We start from the raw sequence: 17,311 nt of genomic DNA on the forward strand, positions 1-17,311 counted from the left end.
ACAAACCGATGGATTATAAAAATCCAAATGGTTATATCAAATTACCATAAATTATTATAATCTATTTATTGACCTCACCAATTTCTTCTACACTTGAACTCCAACCCAAAGATCCCAGAAACGTAAAACTTTCTCCAGAACAACAACAGGCTCAAGTTTTCTATTACGGAGCTGCATTTCCATTGCTGATTTTTATCACGGGCACATTGAAAATTTACGACTTTTCACAGCGCATAAATTCTGCGCCGTTTGCCAATTTTTATTATCTGCAAAATACGTTATGCGCATCTGAGGAATACACGAGAATGGGGAGCATCTAATGGATACATGAACCCAAATTGAGACACTTTGCGTAGACCAAAGCAATCATCCTCCCCTCGACAGAAGTCGAGAAACTTCTCGGGGGGAAAGCTCGGAAAATGAGCCAAGAAATAATGATAAAAGGTGAAAAATGCACTTAGCGGGCAGGGAAACAGAAAATGCTAAGCGTAACTTATTACTAAAGAAGAAGGAAGGGAAAGCATAAAGAAGGAAAAGAAACTTTCCGCGGAAACTTCAGCTGCATGTGTTGCATACTTTGTGCGGCTCCAAAGAACGCATGAAAAACGAGCAAAGGGAAAAGGAAAACATTGTGAAATTTCAGCCCCAAGTAAACGGGAAAAACAAATTTTTTATGTCCCCCATAGGAAAGGGAGAAATAGGGAAACGTTTCCTCCTCCGATTGCGATGCAAAATGTTGTCACTTTGTATCCTGACAGCCAGGATCATCAATCGCTGCTCTCTTTTTCTCTGTCACCAAGGATCCCTCAGAAAAACTTAAGAAACAGGAATATAAATAAAGGGAGACACTCCATAACCCCAACTTTTTTCGAGCCAATAAATTTTCAATTTCCGTCCTGAAATTTGCAATTTATTTCACTGCAGCAAAGCTAATTTCCACTTTGCTCCTTTGTAAGAATCTTTGAGAGAGTTTTCCTAGGTGGCCGGTAAGTTTTCCGCGTAGTTTTCCACACAAGCTCACAAGAGTTTATCGAAGGACATAAATACGCCGGCAAATTGCATTGTCTGCTCCCAGGATTGCACTTTATTAGATAAGCAAAATAAGAGATAAACATCTGCCGGGATTTCCCGCAATCCTTTGACAAGTAAACAACTGGAAAAGTTCACCCTCCATTTTCCCCATAAATCACGGCATTTTCCCTCAATGGGGCTGTCAGCAATTTGATTTGATTTGATTTGCAGACTCTGCGAAAATATTTCATAAATATTTACCCACAATTTGTTCCCGATTTTTTAAAACTTTTTCTGGGTTTTCCTCCTTATCGCAGGCGAACATTTACAACTGTGAAAATATTTTCGCGCTTTCCGTTTGTTTTTCCCTTGCTACTTTGTAGTGCAAATATTTTCCACCATTTTTGCACTTCATTTGCCTGGGAGGGCGTGTCCGAGGGGGCGTGGCTGTTTGTTTTCCTTTGATGTGCTAAATTGGTGCACCGATTGCATTCGAAATGAGATTTGATCGCCTTGAAATTGTGAGAAGTTAACTGGGGGTTATGGAAACAACAGGGGGATGGCCCTTAGTTTGCATACTTAACTCTCGCAACAGAGATTTTTATCCTTTCTGCGCTTCGGGACAATATCCATTTGATTTTAACGACTTGCGAGCAAAGTTTCCCCGCGGGCTACGCGAATCCTTTCCAAGTGAAACATTAAACTTTGCCCCATCAGAGAAATAAGGATAACAACAACATGGCGAAGGATATCAGCAGTCGGGATAATGGCCAAACGAGACATGACAGCAATGAGCGAAAACATTTCCAATAATCCCGAGGAAAAGGTTAAAGGCGCGACATTTCCATAACATTTTCTTTTGTTTTTAGGGCCGTTAGAAATAAATGTATAAATCCCAGGGTCATGGCACAATATAAGATTGAATCACTTAGCCAATGCCTAACCAAACCAAAAATGGGAAGCAGGAAGACAGAGAAAGAAGCAAAAATCGTGTTTAAATAGGCCACGTCCACTTTCCATCCTCTCTCAACCAATCCTAATATAATTTGTCTAATTAACTCATTCTGGTTTATTCTTCAATACCCCTTCCTACTTCCTATTTTAAAGCCCCTTTTCGCAGGATTTCTGTTAGCTCCGTTTGAACTTGGCAAAGGGAATCCTTTAGAGCCTCTAATTATGCCAGTTGGCTAAAAATGCGAGTGGCGTTGCCTAATTGCAGGCGACTGCCTCGAAGGCGGCTCACGCGGCGTATGCGCAATGTGGGATAACTTTTCCCTTTTCGCTTCTTGGGGTGTTGTTTCTTGACGCCTTATTTTTAATGAAATCACGCACAATTTGAGGGGTGTGGGTGCGTCATGAGTTGAGCTAAGAAACAAGGGAACAAAATTGTGCCTTTGATGGCTAAATTTGGCGTTTAATCAGGTCTTAAGATACAAATATCTGCGCTAAAATTCAAGGAAGAATCTGCAGGGACCTTTTACCACAATGATGTCCTTGTCTCCTCATTTGCAATCCTTTTGTGGTTTCAACTGTTTTCCAAGGAGATGAGAAATTCATGCAAGGGAAACGACAATCAACAATTGTAGGCCATTTTGTGTTTAATTAAGCTCGAACTCCAAATGGTTAAAGTCGCTCTTCCTTTCGAAAGAGAAGCACACTCATTTGGCCATGCAAATTGGAAGACCCGCAGGATGTCCAAACACCTGAAAGGAGCCTCTATTTACTCCCCGTTTGTTTGCTGTGGTCAGCAATTAAAAATTCAAACTACAGTTGTGCCGAGAAATGCCTTACTAATTCTAATTGCAAACTGTGCGGCGAATGTCCCCAAAGGACCCACAAAGGACACCCCGAGGATGCGGCTCAGCTGCTCTCAATTGTTATGAAAATGCGGTTTGATAATGGAACGAATCTGCTTACAAATTTACAAGCAAAGTGGATGGGAAAGTGCTTCCGAATTAATTGAAAACTGGTTTGGCAAGGATTTAATTTGGATTTTAAATAAAAATAAGGACTATCCCTCTTATCAGTTAATAAAATGGTCAAAGGTGACGGCTCTTCCATTGTAACGAGAATTCTGTCAGATACAAACTTTAAAAGGTGCCAAAAATAAACACCACTAATGAAAAAGTAAAAGAGGGGAAATTCCAGGTGACAGCTGCTAAAAGTTTCCCGACATAACTGCCAAAGTGGAAGGGAGTTGGAAAAGCGTTAACTTTGCAACAGTGTCAAAAACTGCAGGCGCATCGGGAAAACAAGTTTAACCGTTCGAAAGTTTGTTGCGGCCAGTGGGGAAAAGTTTAAAAAAACTCGAATTTCTGGGGAGCAATGTGTCCAAACGGTTGCTGCCACTTCTATGAAGATAATTCGGTTATTGACGCGTCTCAGGCTTCAATTGGGCCTAATTAATCTGAGGTCCAAGCATCGATTTGGGTTGAAGGACTTAAACGCATGGCTGGACGTCAACCATTATTCCCACACTCTTCTCGGATTCTCTGTTCGAATTTTTGCAGCTCATTCAGGCATCAAACTTGTCGTCTGCCACACTAATTGAATGAAATTTCATTTGCACCACTTCGGAGATTTTCCTCTCGAGACGATTCCTCCCCACAAGTCAAACACTCAAACTCCTCCTCTATCTCCAGGAGAACTCTCCAGATGTGAAGTGAAATATGCCGGGGATATTATCGCACTCGAAGCTTTTCACAGATTTCAGATGAATTGCAGTGAGAGGCTCTTCTCGAGCTTCTTTTCAGGTTTCCCTTTGGCCTCTCGAAATTATTTTTCACGAGCCTGCCTTCGGGAATGACCCAACTAAGTGGGGAAAATTGGGGGCGGAAAACTTCAACTGAACTTCAACTCCATGTCCATCCAATTAATTAAGCGATTTAATCGCAGAAAATGTTGCTCGCATTATGAGCACAAAGAGCTCGTTTGGCCTATAAAAAGTATGTACAATGGTTAACAAAGAATGGGAAGGTTATGTATTAATTACACTCAAAATATTTATATGATGAGAAAAAAATATATAATTAAATTAAATTTTTGGTATAGGTACTTAAAAAATATTTCAAAGTTAAAACTAATTTTCTTTTCTGTCTTTAAAAAATAATTCGTTGTTAAAAGGGTATTAAGTTCATATACTCCGTTGATTTCTTCCAGTGCTATTCTGCCGAAATGCCTGTCGTTCACTACAAGTAATCCGCTCATCAGCAATTCCCACACTACAGCCGGAAAACATTTGTACATCCAGCCAACCTTATCGCAGCTGGCACTCCTGACCATTCGAGGTTGATTCTCCGGCCGGAATGTTCCGCCCCAGTGGAAGTGGCTTCCGCCAGCAGTTGACTGGCCTCACGCTGAAGGGTGCTCTGTATGGCTCTTGGATCCTGGGCGTGTTTCCCTTCACCTACGACAGCTGGACGAGGAAATTGCATCGTTCCAAGTGGTTAATTGTGTATGGCCTTGTCCTGAATGTGGCCTTTATTCTGCTGGTGGCCACCAATGACACGGAGAGCGAGACGCCGCTGAAAATGCAGGTGTTTCATCGGAACGCACTGGCGGAGCAGATAAACCGAGTTCACGACATTCAGAGCCTCTCGATGGTGTCCATAATGCTGCTGCGGGGCTTCTGGAAGAGCGGTGAGATTGAGAGGATCCTGAACGAGCTGCAGGACCTCCAGCATCGCCACTTTCGCCACTATTCGGTGGAGGAATGCTGCAGCTTCGACAGGTTTGTCCTGTACAAGGGTGTCTCGGTGATTCTGGAACTGATATCCATGCTGATTCTGGAGATGGGAATGTCGCCGAACTTTAGTGCCCAGTTTTTTATAGGACTCACCAGTTTATGTCTGATGATGCTGTCTGTCCTCTTGGGAGCCCTGCATTTTCACCTGGCAGTGGTTTTCGTCTACCGATATGTGTGGATTGTGAATAGGGAGCTGCTCAGGCTGGTGAACAAACTGGCGAGTGGAGAAGATGTGGAGCCTGAGAGGGTGGACTACCTCCTAGATCTCTACCACCGTCTTTTGGATATCAGCAATCGACTGGCATCCATCTACGATTACCAGATGGTCTTGGTTATGGCCAGTTTTCTGATCGCCAACGTTTTGGGCATCTACTTCTTTATCATCTTCACCATAAGTCTGAACAACAAGGTAGACATCAAGTTGGCGGTCTTTGTCCAGGCTTTGATTATCAACATGATTGATTTCTGCCTGACCATCGAGGTCTGCGAGTTGGCTGAGAGAACTGGAAGACAAACGTCGGCCATCCTAAAGTTATTCAATGATATAAAACATTTGGATGTAAAACTAGAGAGAAGTGTAGGTTTTTATTCACTCTTAAAAAATGTTAAATAATTTTTAAAATATTAATTAATTATTCCTTTCATAGATCTGCGACTTTGCCCTGTTCTGCAGCCATCGCAGGCTGAGATTCCAGCACTGCGGCTTGTTCTACGTAAACTACGAGATGGGCTTTCGCATGGCCATCACCAGCTTCCTGTACCTGCTGTTCCTCCTTCAGTTTGATTTTTGGAACCTGTGAAGAAAGCATATTAAAAGCGCCCCTGGAAGTGTCCCCTAATTGGTTCGCACTTCCTTGTGTCGTCTGGAGTCGAGGGTTCTCGAAAGGGGAGCTCCTCGGAGGACTAACAAGTGACAGCTCAAGAATGGGGGGTTGGGTTTCAGAACAAGTGGGATGCATGTCCCCGAGCTTACAAGGAGTCGTGTCTAAGTGAAAGCCTTGTTGACTTTTCAACTGGGGGGAAGGGAAACATGGCCGCAGGACATCAGCAGGAAAAATGCAGCAATAAAGGGAGAAATGTGCCATGCAAAAGCCGAAAGGAGAACGGGCACAAGTCAAAAGGATTCCCAGAAAATGGAGTAGCTGTGAAAAGCAGCGCAATTAAGGCCAACAAATGAACGGGTTTTTGTATTTTTTGGCTGGCTAAGAATGCAGCTGGATTTTCCGGCGAACAATGGCGGCGGAGAAAACAGAGAACAGAGAAAACAGTGGAAAAGCCGAAAGCAGCTTTGGTGCATTTTCTTTGTTCGCCCCTTGTGTGATTCACATGGTGTGCTCTGCTCTGCTAATTTCCCTGACTGCGATTTTCCAGCTGTTTCCACACTTTCCTTACTTACTTGCTGGCTGCTTGTTTTTCCTGATTTATTGTGCTCCGGGTTTTGGCTTTTGTTGCGGATTTCCATTCAAATAAATTCGTGCTTTGTAGTGCTAAGCGGTACTTTTTAAATTAGAGCACTAGCTTTGGAAAAAATAAAATATATAAATACAAAGATTTTTCCGAAAACCCCAGCCTTTCTGGAGTGAAATAAAATCCTTTTCGAAAGCCACCATTAAAGTGCCTAGTGCAAGGATGAAATCCTGTTAAAAAATCAACACTTGAGGCTGCGGATAATCTGACCCTTAGCCACTTATTGTCAGGGGCCAACCGCTGTCAAGGCCAGGCCAACACCACCCACCACCCCACTCTTAGCCCCGGAATCACCGCCATTAGCCTCGATTAGAAGCCAGGATGAGGAAGACAATGCCGAGGGGGACATCAACAACATCGGCAGGAGAGGAGGCAATAAAAACAACTACAAAGGACACGTCGCTCACAGCAAAAGTGCGTAAATTGATTTTTATTATCCTTCGAGTCCTTCGAGCTCCCTACTTCCCCCTTGGCCACTTACCCGATTCCCTCATCCACAATCAACTTGGCTCAGCAAAAAGTTTTTGGGGCTTTCGGGCCACATTTCCTCCCTTTCGCATCGGCCAATATATTTGATTTATTGGCTTTATCCGGAATGCGCGCAAATTGTTCATTGCTTTGTTTACACCATAAAAATCCTGATGGACGCATTAGTTGGCCAAAATTCTCCATCGCATGCTCATGAGCCCGGCTCGTAAATTTCATCGATAATTTCCGCTCTTAGTCTGTTTTTGTCTGGCGGAATATTTATATGTTCAGCCATTATTTTATGAGAGTATAAAAATCACTCGGGGTGGGGAATATACATATATTTTATTGGGCACCTACATCTCATTTTATGTAATAGCTTTCGAATTATCCAAATGACTATTACAGGAAAAACCCGCTTGAAAAAGGTTCAGCGCTTCCTTTAAATCAGATACAAATTTATCCGAACCCTTCACACTTTTCTGCCGTCAAGTTCACCTCAATTTATAACTTGTTCGGCAAATTAATTAAAATTTGCCGCCAGGCTTTCCACAAAATTGAGCTGACTGACCATTTATTGTAATTAGGGAGCGGGTGAAACTCGCTTTTTTCGCCTTCTCTTAGGTAAAGGACGTTCAATGACCCAAAAGGATTGCCAAAGGCTGAAAATGAAAGGTCAAAGTTTATCAGCAGATTTTTAATTTGAATTTATATGTTTTCCAGCAGCCGCAAATTGGGGAATGTATTTGATCGAGAGCGAAGGGAGTTCACTAAGGGGACTTTGAACTTCAAGGCAAGCAGTTAATGAAAGGGCAAACCCTCAGCCTCAAACCCTTTCCCTAATTACGATAAATACCCGCCAATTGTTCCATTGATTCGAGCCGACTGCCTTAATTAGTTTGCCAATGCGTTATAATTTTGGCCTCCAGCCCTCAATTTATATAAGCCGATCGAAGGGAGGAGGGAATAGGAGAGCTATCCTCGAAAGTTTGGCTCAGAAAAGTTTGCGAAATTAAATAATTGCCAATTTGCTGCAAGTTGCTGGCAGTTTAAACAACAATTCAGCGACGAGCAAAGCCGATTTGTGTCTCCAGCTAAAATGAAACTAGAGGAAGGGGGGAAATGCGATGGAAGGAAGCCAAGAAAAGCCGGGCAATTAGTGGAAAGTCTGACTGAATATTGTAGCTATAGGAAATTTCGCTTGGCAAAACTTTAATTACACTTTTCTGCGAAAGAAGTTGGAAATGATAATGGAAAAAACGATAAATTAGATATTTCTTTTGAAATTATTTAGGCCTTTGATTGAAATAAATATTTAGTTTTTATTCTTTTAATTTACAAAAATATTTCCATCTCAATATAACGACCAATACCATAAACAAGATGGTCTCATAATGGAGGCGAAAATAAGGGAAGATGTGCGAACCTATCACTATAAGGGAAATCCATTTCGAGCCTATTTCTGCTGACAGGGCGAATCATCATAAAACGGAAATATTTTTATGAATTTTCTTGCCTCCGTGAAAATGGTGAAAATGTGCTTTCCTCAGCAGAAGAAATAGCGATAACCAGATGCTGTCATTTTAATAAAAATATATTGAAAGCTGGCACAAATCGAGATGAGCGAATCGAATTATCGGCAAGCGTTGACGAGTCGCCCCCAATGGCAGGAATGTTGACCTAATGCTGACTTCACTGCTGGAATTTTATTGTGTAAACAATGGAGCCCCAGGATGCGGGGGCCGCCACGTGGCCCAAACAATTGGCGGATGTCCTGGGCCAGGGCAATAAATCAAATGCTTGTGTACACTCGAGTTTATATTTGTTTGCCCAACGTGCAGATGAGCAGGAAATTTGCCAGAAACTCGAGGATACCGTGGAGAAGGAGGGGAATCCCCGGCGCAGGATAATAAAAATCAATTTACGCGATTGTGTCGAGTGTGGCTGCTGTGAGCCCTGTTATCGCTGCTGGCTTTGTGCTCTCGATAATCGAAGATAATGGTGCTATCCCTCGGCGAGAAAGGCGAAAAGGGACCAGAGGCCTGTAGCTGACAGCCAAGGATGCCAAGGACGAAGGACCCCCGATTGGTTTGTGTGTGTGTGGGCTTCCTTTGTCTGACTTTTTCCACCGACCCCACATTGTTGGCCTAATTGTTGCCTGTCAGTTGTAGTTTTCTGGCCTAAATGTTGCCGATGTCTGAACAAACGAATAATAGATAAAATGTGCAGAAATACAGGCATAAATCAAGCGCAGGTGCTTGGAATATAGCACACAAATCCGGAGACATTGTAAGTCTTAGCTTTAATTGGATTTAATTAAAATCCAATAAAATCAAAAATATATTTTAATGGATATTAAATATTTAAGGCACCTTTCTTATCCGATTTAATCCAATTCATTTTTCTTTACTCGAAAATAATAGCCTCTAATGTTCTACATTAATATATGAGTGTTTTTTGTGTGTAAGAAAGAGGTAGAAATCTCCCAAAGCTGCACTTGTACTTAAGTTCCATTGTTCGGGCAGAATAGTAAAAGGGGAATCCCTGCTGCAAAGCACAAACCCCATTCATTTGCTGGCCTTAATTGCACTTCTTTCTACGGAAAAGCCACTCCATTCTCCAGACGCCTTTGACTCGGGTGTTTTTGTGAGCTTTACTTTTGGCTTTTTGCATAGCCTCGTTTAAGACTAAGGGAATGGCAAAGGAGTTTGGCTTTTATTGCTGCAGCTTATGCCCGGCGGCCCTGTTCCGATTTTCCTCACATTTTCCACAACTACAAGTCATTCACTTGTGAGGAAAGTGATTCAGCCCTTTTTCCCATGATGTCACCTGCTTAATATTGCATCTCATCTGTCTGTCTGGGAGACTTAGTAACAGCTTTAAACGGAAATCCAGACTAATTGAAAGCCTGGGAGTTACAAGTTCATAAAGTCAAATTGCACCAAGAAAAGCAGGTACAGAACACTTGTGACGAGCATTTCAAAGCCCATCTCTCGATTCACGTGGAATAAGCCACAGTGAAGGAATTTCAATCTCCGATGGCTGCAGTACAAGGCAAATTCTGAAATCTGAAAAGAAAACACAAATATTACGGTTAATATTTTAGGTTATATCATGCATATCAACTCACACTTCTCTCCAGCTCTTCATCCATAATCTCAATATCATTGAATAACTTCAAGATCATTGTAGTTTTTCCTCCAGTGCCTTCCACCAAATCACAAATGGCAATAGTCAGCCAAAAATCGAGGAAATTGTTGATCAGAGCCAAGGGAAACATAATCAGCATTACGAATAAGGACATCTTGCTCAAACTGATCCTGTAGACGATCATGTAGAAACACACAATGATGTTGGCTGCCAGGAAGACTATCATCATTAGGGCCGTCTGATAGTCGTAGCAATCGGTTAGTCTTCCATAGAGATCTACCAGTTTTCCATAGAGTCGGAGGAGTAAACGAACTCTGGAGGTGCTTACCCTGTGATTATTTCTCAAGGAACTAACCAAGATTAGGAGTTCCCTGTTTATGAGCCACACAAAGCGGTAGATGAAGGCCGCACCGAGATGAAAGTGAATGGCCAGGAGAAAGGTTCCCAATTTGACCAACGAAATAACCAAAAGATTTGCTATTGACAACGTTTGATCCGGCATCCCAAAGTGCAAAATCCATGTGGAGGTCAGTCCTGCGACTATTAGGAATCCTTTCTTGATTACATAGCCATCGAATGTGGGACACTCCACGGCATCAGACCCAAAGTGCTTGACTTCGAGCAGCATCAACTCGTTATAGATCCCCTCCAGATTCCGGCTCCGCCAGAAGGTTCGCAGATACATCGCACATATGGTCAGCACACCAAATATTCCCAATAACAAGCTGATTTGATGCAGCACAAAGTTCCTCTGAAAGACATCCAACTTGACCCCGTTTCTCTGGCTCTCTCCAGTCTGCTTTAGCATCAGGACAAGCAGGCTAAAGCTCAGGGAAATTCCGTAAAGGATTAACCACTTTGAGCGATGCAATCTCTTCCGCTTACGTTCATACTTAAATGGAAAAATTCCAAGCAGCCAGGAGCTGTACAGAACAGAATTTAGGATAATGTAGACCAACTGTTGTCTAAAACCACAACGAAGTCGGAACATTGCTAAACGACTGACAAACCTACGATGGTTGTCCTCCTTCAAATGACTAAAATCAATAAAAGCTTAATTTATTAATGGATAGTTGAGAAATTAAACCTGCCCCATCAATGAAATCGTACAAACAGCAAGTTGATTCACTCAATAAATATTATTTTCAATTTCCCATAAATTAATTGTAATTACCTAATACAACATTTTTCTCACAAATTCATATAATCAAACTGAACTAAACACAGCAAATATAGAAAGCTGGTAATGATCATTCGGAAACCGATTTTGTAGTTTACGGAAAAAAGTCCACAAAGTTGAAATTGGAATTTCCGGTGACATGCAAATTCATTAACCTGTGGGAAATAATTTTTAATTTTATATTAGAAAATTTTTTGAATAAATCACTTACACTTCTTTCCAGCTCATCATCTCCATTATGAAGATCAGTAAACCGTTTTAGAAGTGCTGAGGTTTTTCTGCCAGCTTTTTCGGTGAGATCACAAACAGCAATAGTCAACCAGAAATCCCAAATATTTATAAGCAACGATTGGGGGAAAACTATTAAAAAGATCGAGAATTTACGCATACTAACTCTATAGACAATGAAGAAGTAGACGACCACAACATTGCCAGCTAGCCAAGAAGTTAGAATTAGAATCATGTGGTATTCGTAGGTGGATACCAATTTGTTATTTAGATCCAAAAGGCGATTGTACAAGGCGAGAATTTGGCGAATCCTCGACGAGTCTGTCGAGGGAATAAGAATCCGTTGGCTAACTAAATCTTCGAGTTGTGCGTTATTCAGCCACACATAGCGATAGACTAACAGGATTCCAATATAATAGTGCATAGTATTAAAAACAAGCGATACGTGCAGCAAGCAGACTAAGAGCACCATAAATAAATGGGCTTCGTTTCCAGGTATTCCGTAGTTAGCCGTTAAATAAGTTAAAAGCTGCCCCAGCAATGTCATACATTTTTGAATAACAAAGCAGTTGAATTTTGGGCAGTTTGTTATCTTTAGACCCTTAAAATCTCGATTCTCCAGGGCTAACATTTCATTGACAATTTCCTCCACCTTCTTGCTTCCCCATAAATTCATAAAATTTATCACAAGCCCTGAAAACATGCTCATCACTCCAATTAGCTGGTCAATTCTTTCCAGCACAGGATTTCGGTCGAAGGCTTCTACTTTGCGTAGTTCCAGAAACTCAAGTCCAAGGAATAGCAAGAGCAACAGCAGAGAATAGTTGATAATTAAGCCATAAAAAAGAAGCCATCGAGAGCGCCTCAGTTGACTTTTTCGGAAATCAAATTTGAAGGGGAATAATCCAAGTACCCAGGATCCATATAACACTGTCTTCAAGATGAGTCCGGCCAAAAATGGACGAACTTCACGGTTTAAACCAAACATTTCCGAGCACGATGGTCAAGTGAGTTGGGGAACTACAATAATGTACTGTGAAAATTAAGAAAAGTGTAAAGAAAGAAATGAGAAAAGGTCATTGTGCGAAGTATTGACGGCTGTAAAAAGTTAAACATCTATATAAACGCTTTTAGCATTATTAAAACGGCGATAAGCCAGCGAATCGGGACTTATAAGGAATGTCGCTAGTGTACAGGGTTTTGAGACAACTTAGAGTACAGAAGCTATGATTTTATTCAATAAAAGAAAACGTTTCACAAATTCATATAATCAAACTGAACCAAATAAAGCAAATATAGAATACTGGTTATGATCATTTGGAATCCCATTTTGTAGTTTACATGAAAGAGTCCACACAGTTGAAATTGGAATTTACGATGACTACACAGCCACGCGAATTCATTTACCTGTGGAAAATATTACTGAGTTAAATGAAACAAAAATGTTCCATATTTTCAAGTATATACTCACACTTTTTTCCAGCTGATCATCGCTATACTCAAGATCAGCAAACCGTTTCAGAAGTGATGAGGTTTTTCTGCCAGCTTTCTCGGTGAGCTCACAAACGGAAACAGTCAACCAAAAATCCCAAATATTTACGAGCATCGTTTGCGGGAAGACTATCAAAAAGATCGAAACTTTATGCATACTAATTCCATAGACTATTGAGAAGTAGACGACCACAATATTGCCAGCTAACCAAGCTGTAAGCATCAGTATCATGTGGAATTCGTAAGTGGACACCAATTTTTTATTTAGCTGCAAAAGGCGATTGTACAAGGAGAGCAATTGGCAAATCCTCGATGAGTCTGTTGTGGGATTCAATATGAGTTGGTTCACCAGGTCCTTAAGTTGTCTGTTTATTATCCACACATAGCGGTAGACCAACAGGATGCCCACATAATAGTGAATTTTATTAAAATTGTTGGATACTTGCACTAGGCCGCTTAGGAGCACTAGATATAAATGGGATTCGTTTCCGGGTAATCCGTAGTTGGCCATCAGAAAAGTAACAGAATGTCCCATCATAGTCACCCATTTTTGAATCACAAAGCAGTTAAATGTTGGACAATTTGTTAGCTTGAGACCCTTAAAGTCTCGATACTCCAGGGTTAACAGTTCGTTGACGATTTTCTCTACCTTCTTGCTTCCCCAAAAATTCATAAAATGTATCACAAGGGCTGAAAACATGCTTATCACAGCAATTAGAATGTTTATGTTCTCCAGCACAGGATTTCGTTCGAAGGCCTCTAGTTTGTGTTCTTTCTGATACTGAAACCCGAGAAATACCATGAAAAACAGAAGGAAATAGTTCATAATTCCGCCATAAAAAAGAAGCCATCGAGAGCGCCTCAGTTGACATTTTCTGGAGTTAAAGATGAAGGGGAACAATCCAAGTACCCAGGACCCATATAATACTGTCTTTAGGATGAGCCTTGTCAAAGGAGGACGAAACTCGCGGCGTAAACCAAACATTTCCGAACGCAAGATTCAAATGAATTGGTTAAGTATATAAAAATGCGGGAAAAGTGGTAAAGGTGTATAGAAATAATAGGTCGCTGTATGAAGTGTTGATGGCTGCTACAAGTTAACCATCTGTATAAACGCTTTTAGCATTATTAAAACGGCGGTGAACTTTCGGCTTGCGGCGAGTAAGGTATGCCGCTAATATACAGAACTTTAGGACAACTTAGAATACCAATAAAGCAAGAATTAAAAAAGACACTATTATAAAACTTAAGATACATTTTATTAAATGAAAGAAAAGGTTTCACAAGTTCATGAAATCAAACTGAACTAAATAAACCAAATATAGAAAACTGCTTATGGTCATTTGGAAACCCATATTGTAGTTAACATGAAAAAGTCCACATAGTTGAAACTGGAACTTGCGATGACTGCACAGCCAGGCGAACTCGTTAACCTGAGGGGAAAAAAATTCTATTATATATTACAAATTTTTTCCATTACAAGTATACATATACTCACACTTTTTTCCAGCTGATCATCCTTATAGTCAATATCAGTAAAATGTTTCAGAACTGTTGAGGTCTTCCTACCAGTCCTCTCGGTCAGATCGCATACGGCAATAGTCAACCAAAAATCCCAAACATTTATGAGCAATGATTGCGGGAAGACCATCAGAAATATCGAGCACTTTTGCATACTAATTCCGTACACAATCAGAAAAAAGCTAACCACAATATTGCCAGCTAGCCAAGAAGTGAGAATTAGTATCATATGGTATTCATAGGCGGACACCAATTTCTTATTTAGATCCAAAAGACGATTGTACAAGGAGAGATTGTTGCGAATCCTCGACGATGCTATTGTGGGATTCAGGTTCAGTTGATTCAGCAGGTCTCCGAGTTGTCCATTTATCAGCCACACATAACGATAGATTAGGAGTACTCCGAAATAATATTGCATGATATTAAAGCAGACGGATACTTGCAACCAGCAGCTAAGAAGCACTAGAGATATATGAGTTCTGTTTCCAGGCATTCCGTAGTTGACCGTTAAAAAGGATATAAGCTGACCCACCATAGCCGCCCACTTTTGAATCACAAAGCAGTTTAATTTTGGGCAGTTTTTTTCATTCAGACCTCGAAAGTCATGATACTCTAGAGTTAAAAGTTCGTTGACAATTTCCTCCACTTTCTTGCTTCCCCAAAAATTCATAAAATTGATCACAACGGCTGAGAAAAGGCTCATCAGTGTAATTAGCACGTTTACCCTCTCCAGCACAGGATTTCGCTCGAAGGCATCTAGTTTGCGCAGGTTCTGATATTGAAATCCAAGGAATAACAGAACGAACAGAACTAGATAATTCACAACTAGGCCATAGACAACAAGCCATCGAGAGCGCCTCACTTTACGTCTTTCGGAATCAAAGATGAAGGGAAATAAACCGCCTAGCCACGATCCATATAGCACCGACTCTAGGATAATTCTTGCCAAATATGGGCGAAACTCGCGTCGTGAACCGAACATTTCCCACCACGAGAAAGAAGTGGAATGGCCCAATTAACTATGGATATATCGTTTGTAAGCAAACACAGGAAAAAATGTGCGGGGAATGTTCAGAAACTTATTAACAAAAGAGACCTTAACGAAGCATTGATGGCTGTTAAAGTTAACCATCTATATAAAAGCTATTAGGGTTATTAAGGGCATAGGGGAACAAGCCTGGGAAAACTGCCCCAGGCGATATTGCAAAATTTTAGATGAGGATTGGTAGATAGGAGCCTAATCGATAAGAATTCCAATTTTCAAATATTTTGATCCGCTGGTTTACGAGTAATCTGCCGCAACTAAAGAACATATCACTTGATGTATCTTCCCTTCGGTGGTTCTTGAGAAAACTTTTTTGATGCCAATAATTTTTGTGTTAACCTTCAAGAATGTCAGCCAATCTTTGGATTTTTACCATTCTTATAAGGTAACAAAAATCGCGATTCAAATTTTTAAAAAATTGGTTCAAGACTTTCCAAGTCTGACAACACCGCCAATTTTTTACAGTTTGTGTGTCCTATAACCATCTACTTCATATAAAATATTCATAATTTTTCGAGTGGTGCAAAAGTGTTAAACAAACAAAAAACTGAAGAATTTATTTCTGGAAGGGTAGGAATGGAGTCAATAAAATATATTTGGCTTGTAAATAGTTAGTTCTTAGACCAGAATTATTATCAAAGAGTAAAGTTTTTAATACTATGCGTGAAAAGTGGTCCGAATTATAAAATGTTTGTATTTGCTTGTAATTGATTTAATAGGGACCCAGTCCCAGTCTAGTCCCCAGAGCTTCGAATTTCATATCCTCCCTGGACAGAGATTTCATAAGAAATCCTTTGAGCATGGATGCCCAACAAATACTTTATTTATGTGATTCTAAAGAAATCGCGGTCCAAAGAGGATTATTTAATATGCGAGATTTCGGCACCGTTGTTATTGCGCGAATTTGTTAACAATTTGTTATCGTGCTCCGCATATTAAAGCTTTCAAATTACTATCTTGCTTTTTAGAATAACGATGGTACCGAAAGGATCGCAAATTAAATAATCCTCTTTGGACCGCGATTTCTTTAGAATCACATAAATAAAGTATTTGTGGGACATCCATGCTCAAAGGATTTCTTATGAAATCTCTATCCAGGGAGGATATGAAATTCGAAGCTGTGGGGACTAGACTGGGACTGGGTCCCTATTAAATCAATTACAAGCAAACATTTACATGCCAAACATTTTATAATTCGGACCACTTTTCACCCATAATATTAAAAACTTTACTCTTTGATAATAATTCTGGTCTAAGAACTAACTATTTACAAGCCAAATATATTTTATTGACTCCATTCCTACTAGAGCTTGAAAATTATCGATATCAGTATCGATATTATCGATACTTCTGATATTTTTCAAACATCGATATTTATCTATAATATCGATGTTTTCTGACGTTTTATTAGAGAGAAACGAACAGATTTCACTCTTTAATTCTGAGGACCAAAATAACTTTTAATACAAAATCACTTAAAGTAGGGACAAATTACCATGCAAGAACCGCGAGTTCTTGGTATTTTATTCTTCTTTGGTACCATAGATATTATGAAATACTTAAAAGTAGGCGAAAAGGGCATAGGTTATGGCAAAAAATGGAAAATAAAAGAACCGCGAGTTCTTGGGAAGAGGAGGAACTTTGGTTTTTTTAGTACCAAAAACAAAGTCTTGGTTGCAGCTACCGACCTTCTGTCCGCTATTAAAAAATCTCAAGAAACCGCGAATTCATAGCCTTTGATAAGAATTGGTCGCTTTTCGAAGATCGTTTGAGCGATTTGGACTCAAGGATCCAAAAAAAAACAACCGCGAATTCTTCAGAAGAGGAGGAATTTTTACTTCTTTATGGTATAGTATCAATTAAAGTAGGGGAAAATAACCATAGGTTGTGGCATAAAATCGAAAATGAAAGAACCGCGATTTCTTGGGGAAAGGAGGAACTCTCGTTCTTTTAATACCAACAACAAACAAAACGAAGATCGTTTGAGCAATTTTGGCAAAGGATC

The 17,311-nt window shown here is 40.3% G+C and overlaps 5 protein-coding genes across 8 annotated transcripts in view; 1 reads left to right on the forward strand and 4 right to left on the reverse strand.

Moving 5' to 3' along the window:
- Gr22e (Gustatory receptor 22e) overlaps nucleotides 1-6,342 on the forward strand; it is a 45,688-nt gene extending 39,346 nt beyond the window's left edge. For all 4 annotated transcript variants that reach the window (XM_070211597.1, XM_070211596.1, XM_017154228.3 and 1 more), the window contains 2 exons: nucleotides 4,171-5,333; nucleotides 5,404-6,342. In XM_070211597.1, coding sequence (XP_070067698.1) covers nucleotides 4,317-5,333; nucleotides 5,404-5,556 — 1,170 coding nt within the window. In that variant the 5' untranslated portion in view covers nucleotides 4,171-4,316 and the 3' untranslated portion in view covers nucleotides 5,557-6,342. The remainder of the gene's footprint in view (nucleotides 1-4,170; nucleotides 5,334-5,403) is intronic.
- A 3,264-nt stretch (nucleotides 6,343-9,606) lies between these two features.
- On the reverse strand, nucleotides 9,607-10,832 carry Gr22d (Gustatory receptor 22d). The gene is made up of 2 exons (XM_017154229.2): nucleotides 9,822-10,832; nucleotides 9,607-9,759 (listed from the first exon to the last, which is right to left on the reverse strand). Exons 1-2 carry the CDS (start codon nucleotides 10,830-10,832, stop codon nucleotides 9,607-9,609), a joined length of 1,164 nt encoding a protein of 387 aa, XP_017009718.2.
- A 166-nt stretch (nucleotides 10,833-10,998) lies between these two features.
- On the reverse strand, nucleotides 10,999-12,237 carry LOC108065960 (putative gustatory receptor 22b). The gene is made up of 2 exons (XM_017154227.3): nucleotides 11,233-12,237; nucleotides 10,999-11,176 (listed from the first exon to the last, which is right to left on the reverse strand). Exons 1-2 carry the CDS (start codon nucleotides 12,235-12,237, stop codon nucleotides 11,033-11,035), a joined length of 1,149 nt encoding a protein of 382 aa, XP_017009716.2. The 3' UTR covers nucleotides 10,999-11,032.
- Nucleotides 12,238-12,503: 266 nt separating this feature from the next.
- LOC108065957 (putative gustatory receptor 22b) lies at nucleotides 12,504-13,725 on the reverse strand. Its single transcript, XM_017154223.2, has 2 exons — nucleotides 12,721-13,725; nucleotides 12,504-12,656 (listed from the first exon to the last, which is right to left on the reverse strand). Exons 1-2 carry the CDS (start codon nucleotides 13,723-13,725, stop codon nucleotides 12,504-12,506), a joined length of 1,158 nt encoding a protein of 385 aa, XP_017009712.2.
- A 295-nt stretch (nucleotides 13,726-14,020) lies between these two features.
- Nucleotides 14,021-15,243, reverse strand: LOC108065959 (putative gustatory receptor 22b). The gene is made up of 2 exons (XM_017154226.2): nucleotides 14,239-15,243; nucleotides 14,021-14,173 (listed from the first exon to the last, which is right to left on the reverse strand). Exons 1-2 carry the CDS (start codon nucleotides 15,241-15,243, stop codon nucleotides 14,021-14,023), a joined length of 1,158 nt encoding a protein of 385 aa, XP_017009715.2.
- Between the last annotated feature and the right edge of the window lie 2,068 nt (nucleotides 15,244-17,311).

This window comes from Drosophila takahashii, chromosome 2L, assembly GCF_030179915.1.
Source record: "Drosophila takahashii strain IR98-3 E-12201 chromosome 2L, DtakHiC1v2, whole genome shotgun sequence".
Classification (NCBI taxonomy): Eukaryota; Metazoa; Arthropoda; class Insecta; order Diptera; family Drosophilidae; genus Drosophila; species Drosophila takahashii.

What these genes read in the sequence shown, in the direction of transcription:
- Gr22d (XM_017154229.2), bottom strand. Translation starts at nt 10,832, where the DNA reads ATGTTCCGACTTCGTTGTGGTTTTAGACAACAGTTGGTCTACATTATC. An exon ending in ATGAAGAGCTGGAGAGAAGT is followed by an intron (nt 9,760 to 9,821) that starts GTGAGTTGATAT and finishes TTTTCTTTTCAG; the next exon opens with ATTTCAGAATTTGCCTTGTA.
- LOC108065960 (XM_017154227.3), bottom strand. Translation starts at nt 12,237, where the DNA reads ATGTTTGGTTTAAACCGTGAAGTTCGTCCATTTTTGGCCGGACTCATC. An exon ending in ATGATGAGCTGGAAAGAAGT is followed by an intron (nt 11,177 to 11,232) that starts GTAAGTGATTTA and finishes TATTTCCCACAG; the next exon opens with GTTAATGAATTTGCATGTCA.
- LOC108065959 (XM_017154226.2), bottom strand. Translation starts at nt 15,243, where the DNA reads ATGTTCGGTTCACGACGCGAGTTTCGCCCATATTTGGCAAGAATTATC. An exon ending in ATGATCAGCTGGAAAAAAGT is followed by an intron (nt 14,174 to 14,238) that starts GTGAGTATATGT and finishes TTTTCCCCTCAG; the next exon opens with GTTAACGAGTTCGCCTGGCT.
- LOC108065957 (XM_017154223.2), bottom strand. Translation starts at nt 13,725, where the DNA reads ATGTTTGGTTTACGCCGCGAGTTTCGTCCTCCTTTGACAAGGCTCATC. An exon ending in ATGATCAGCTGGAAAAAAGT is followed by an intron (nt 12,657 to 12,720) that starts GTGAGTATATAC and finishes TATTTTCCACAG; the next exon opens with GTAAATGAATTCGCGTGGCT.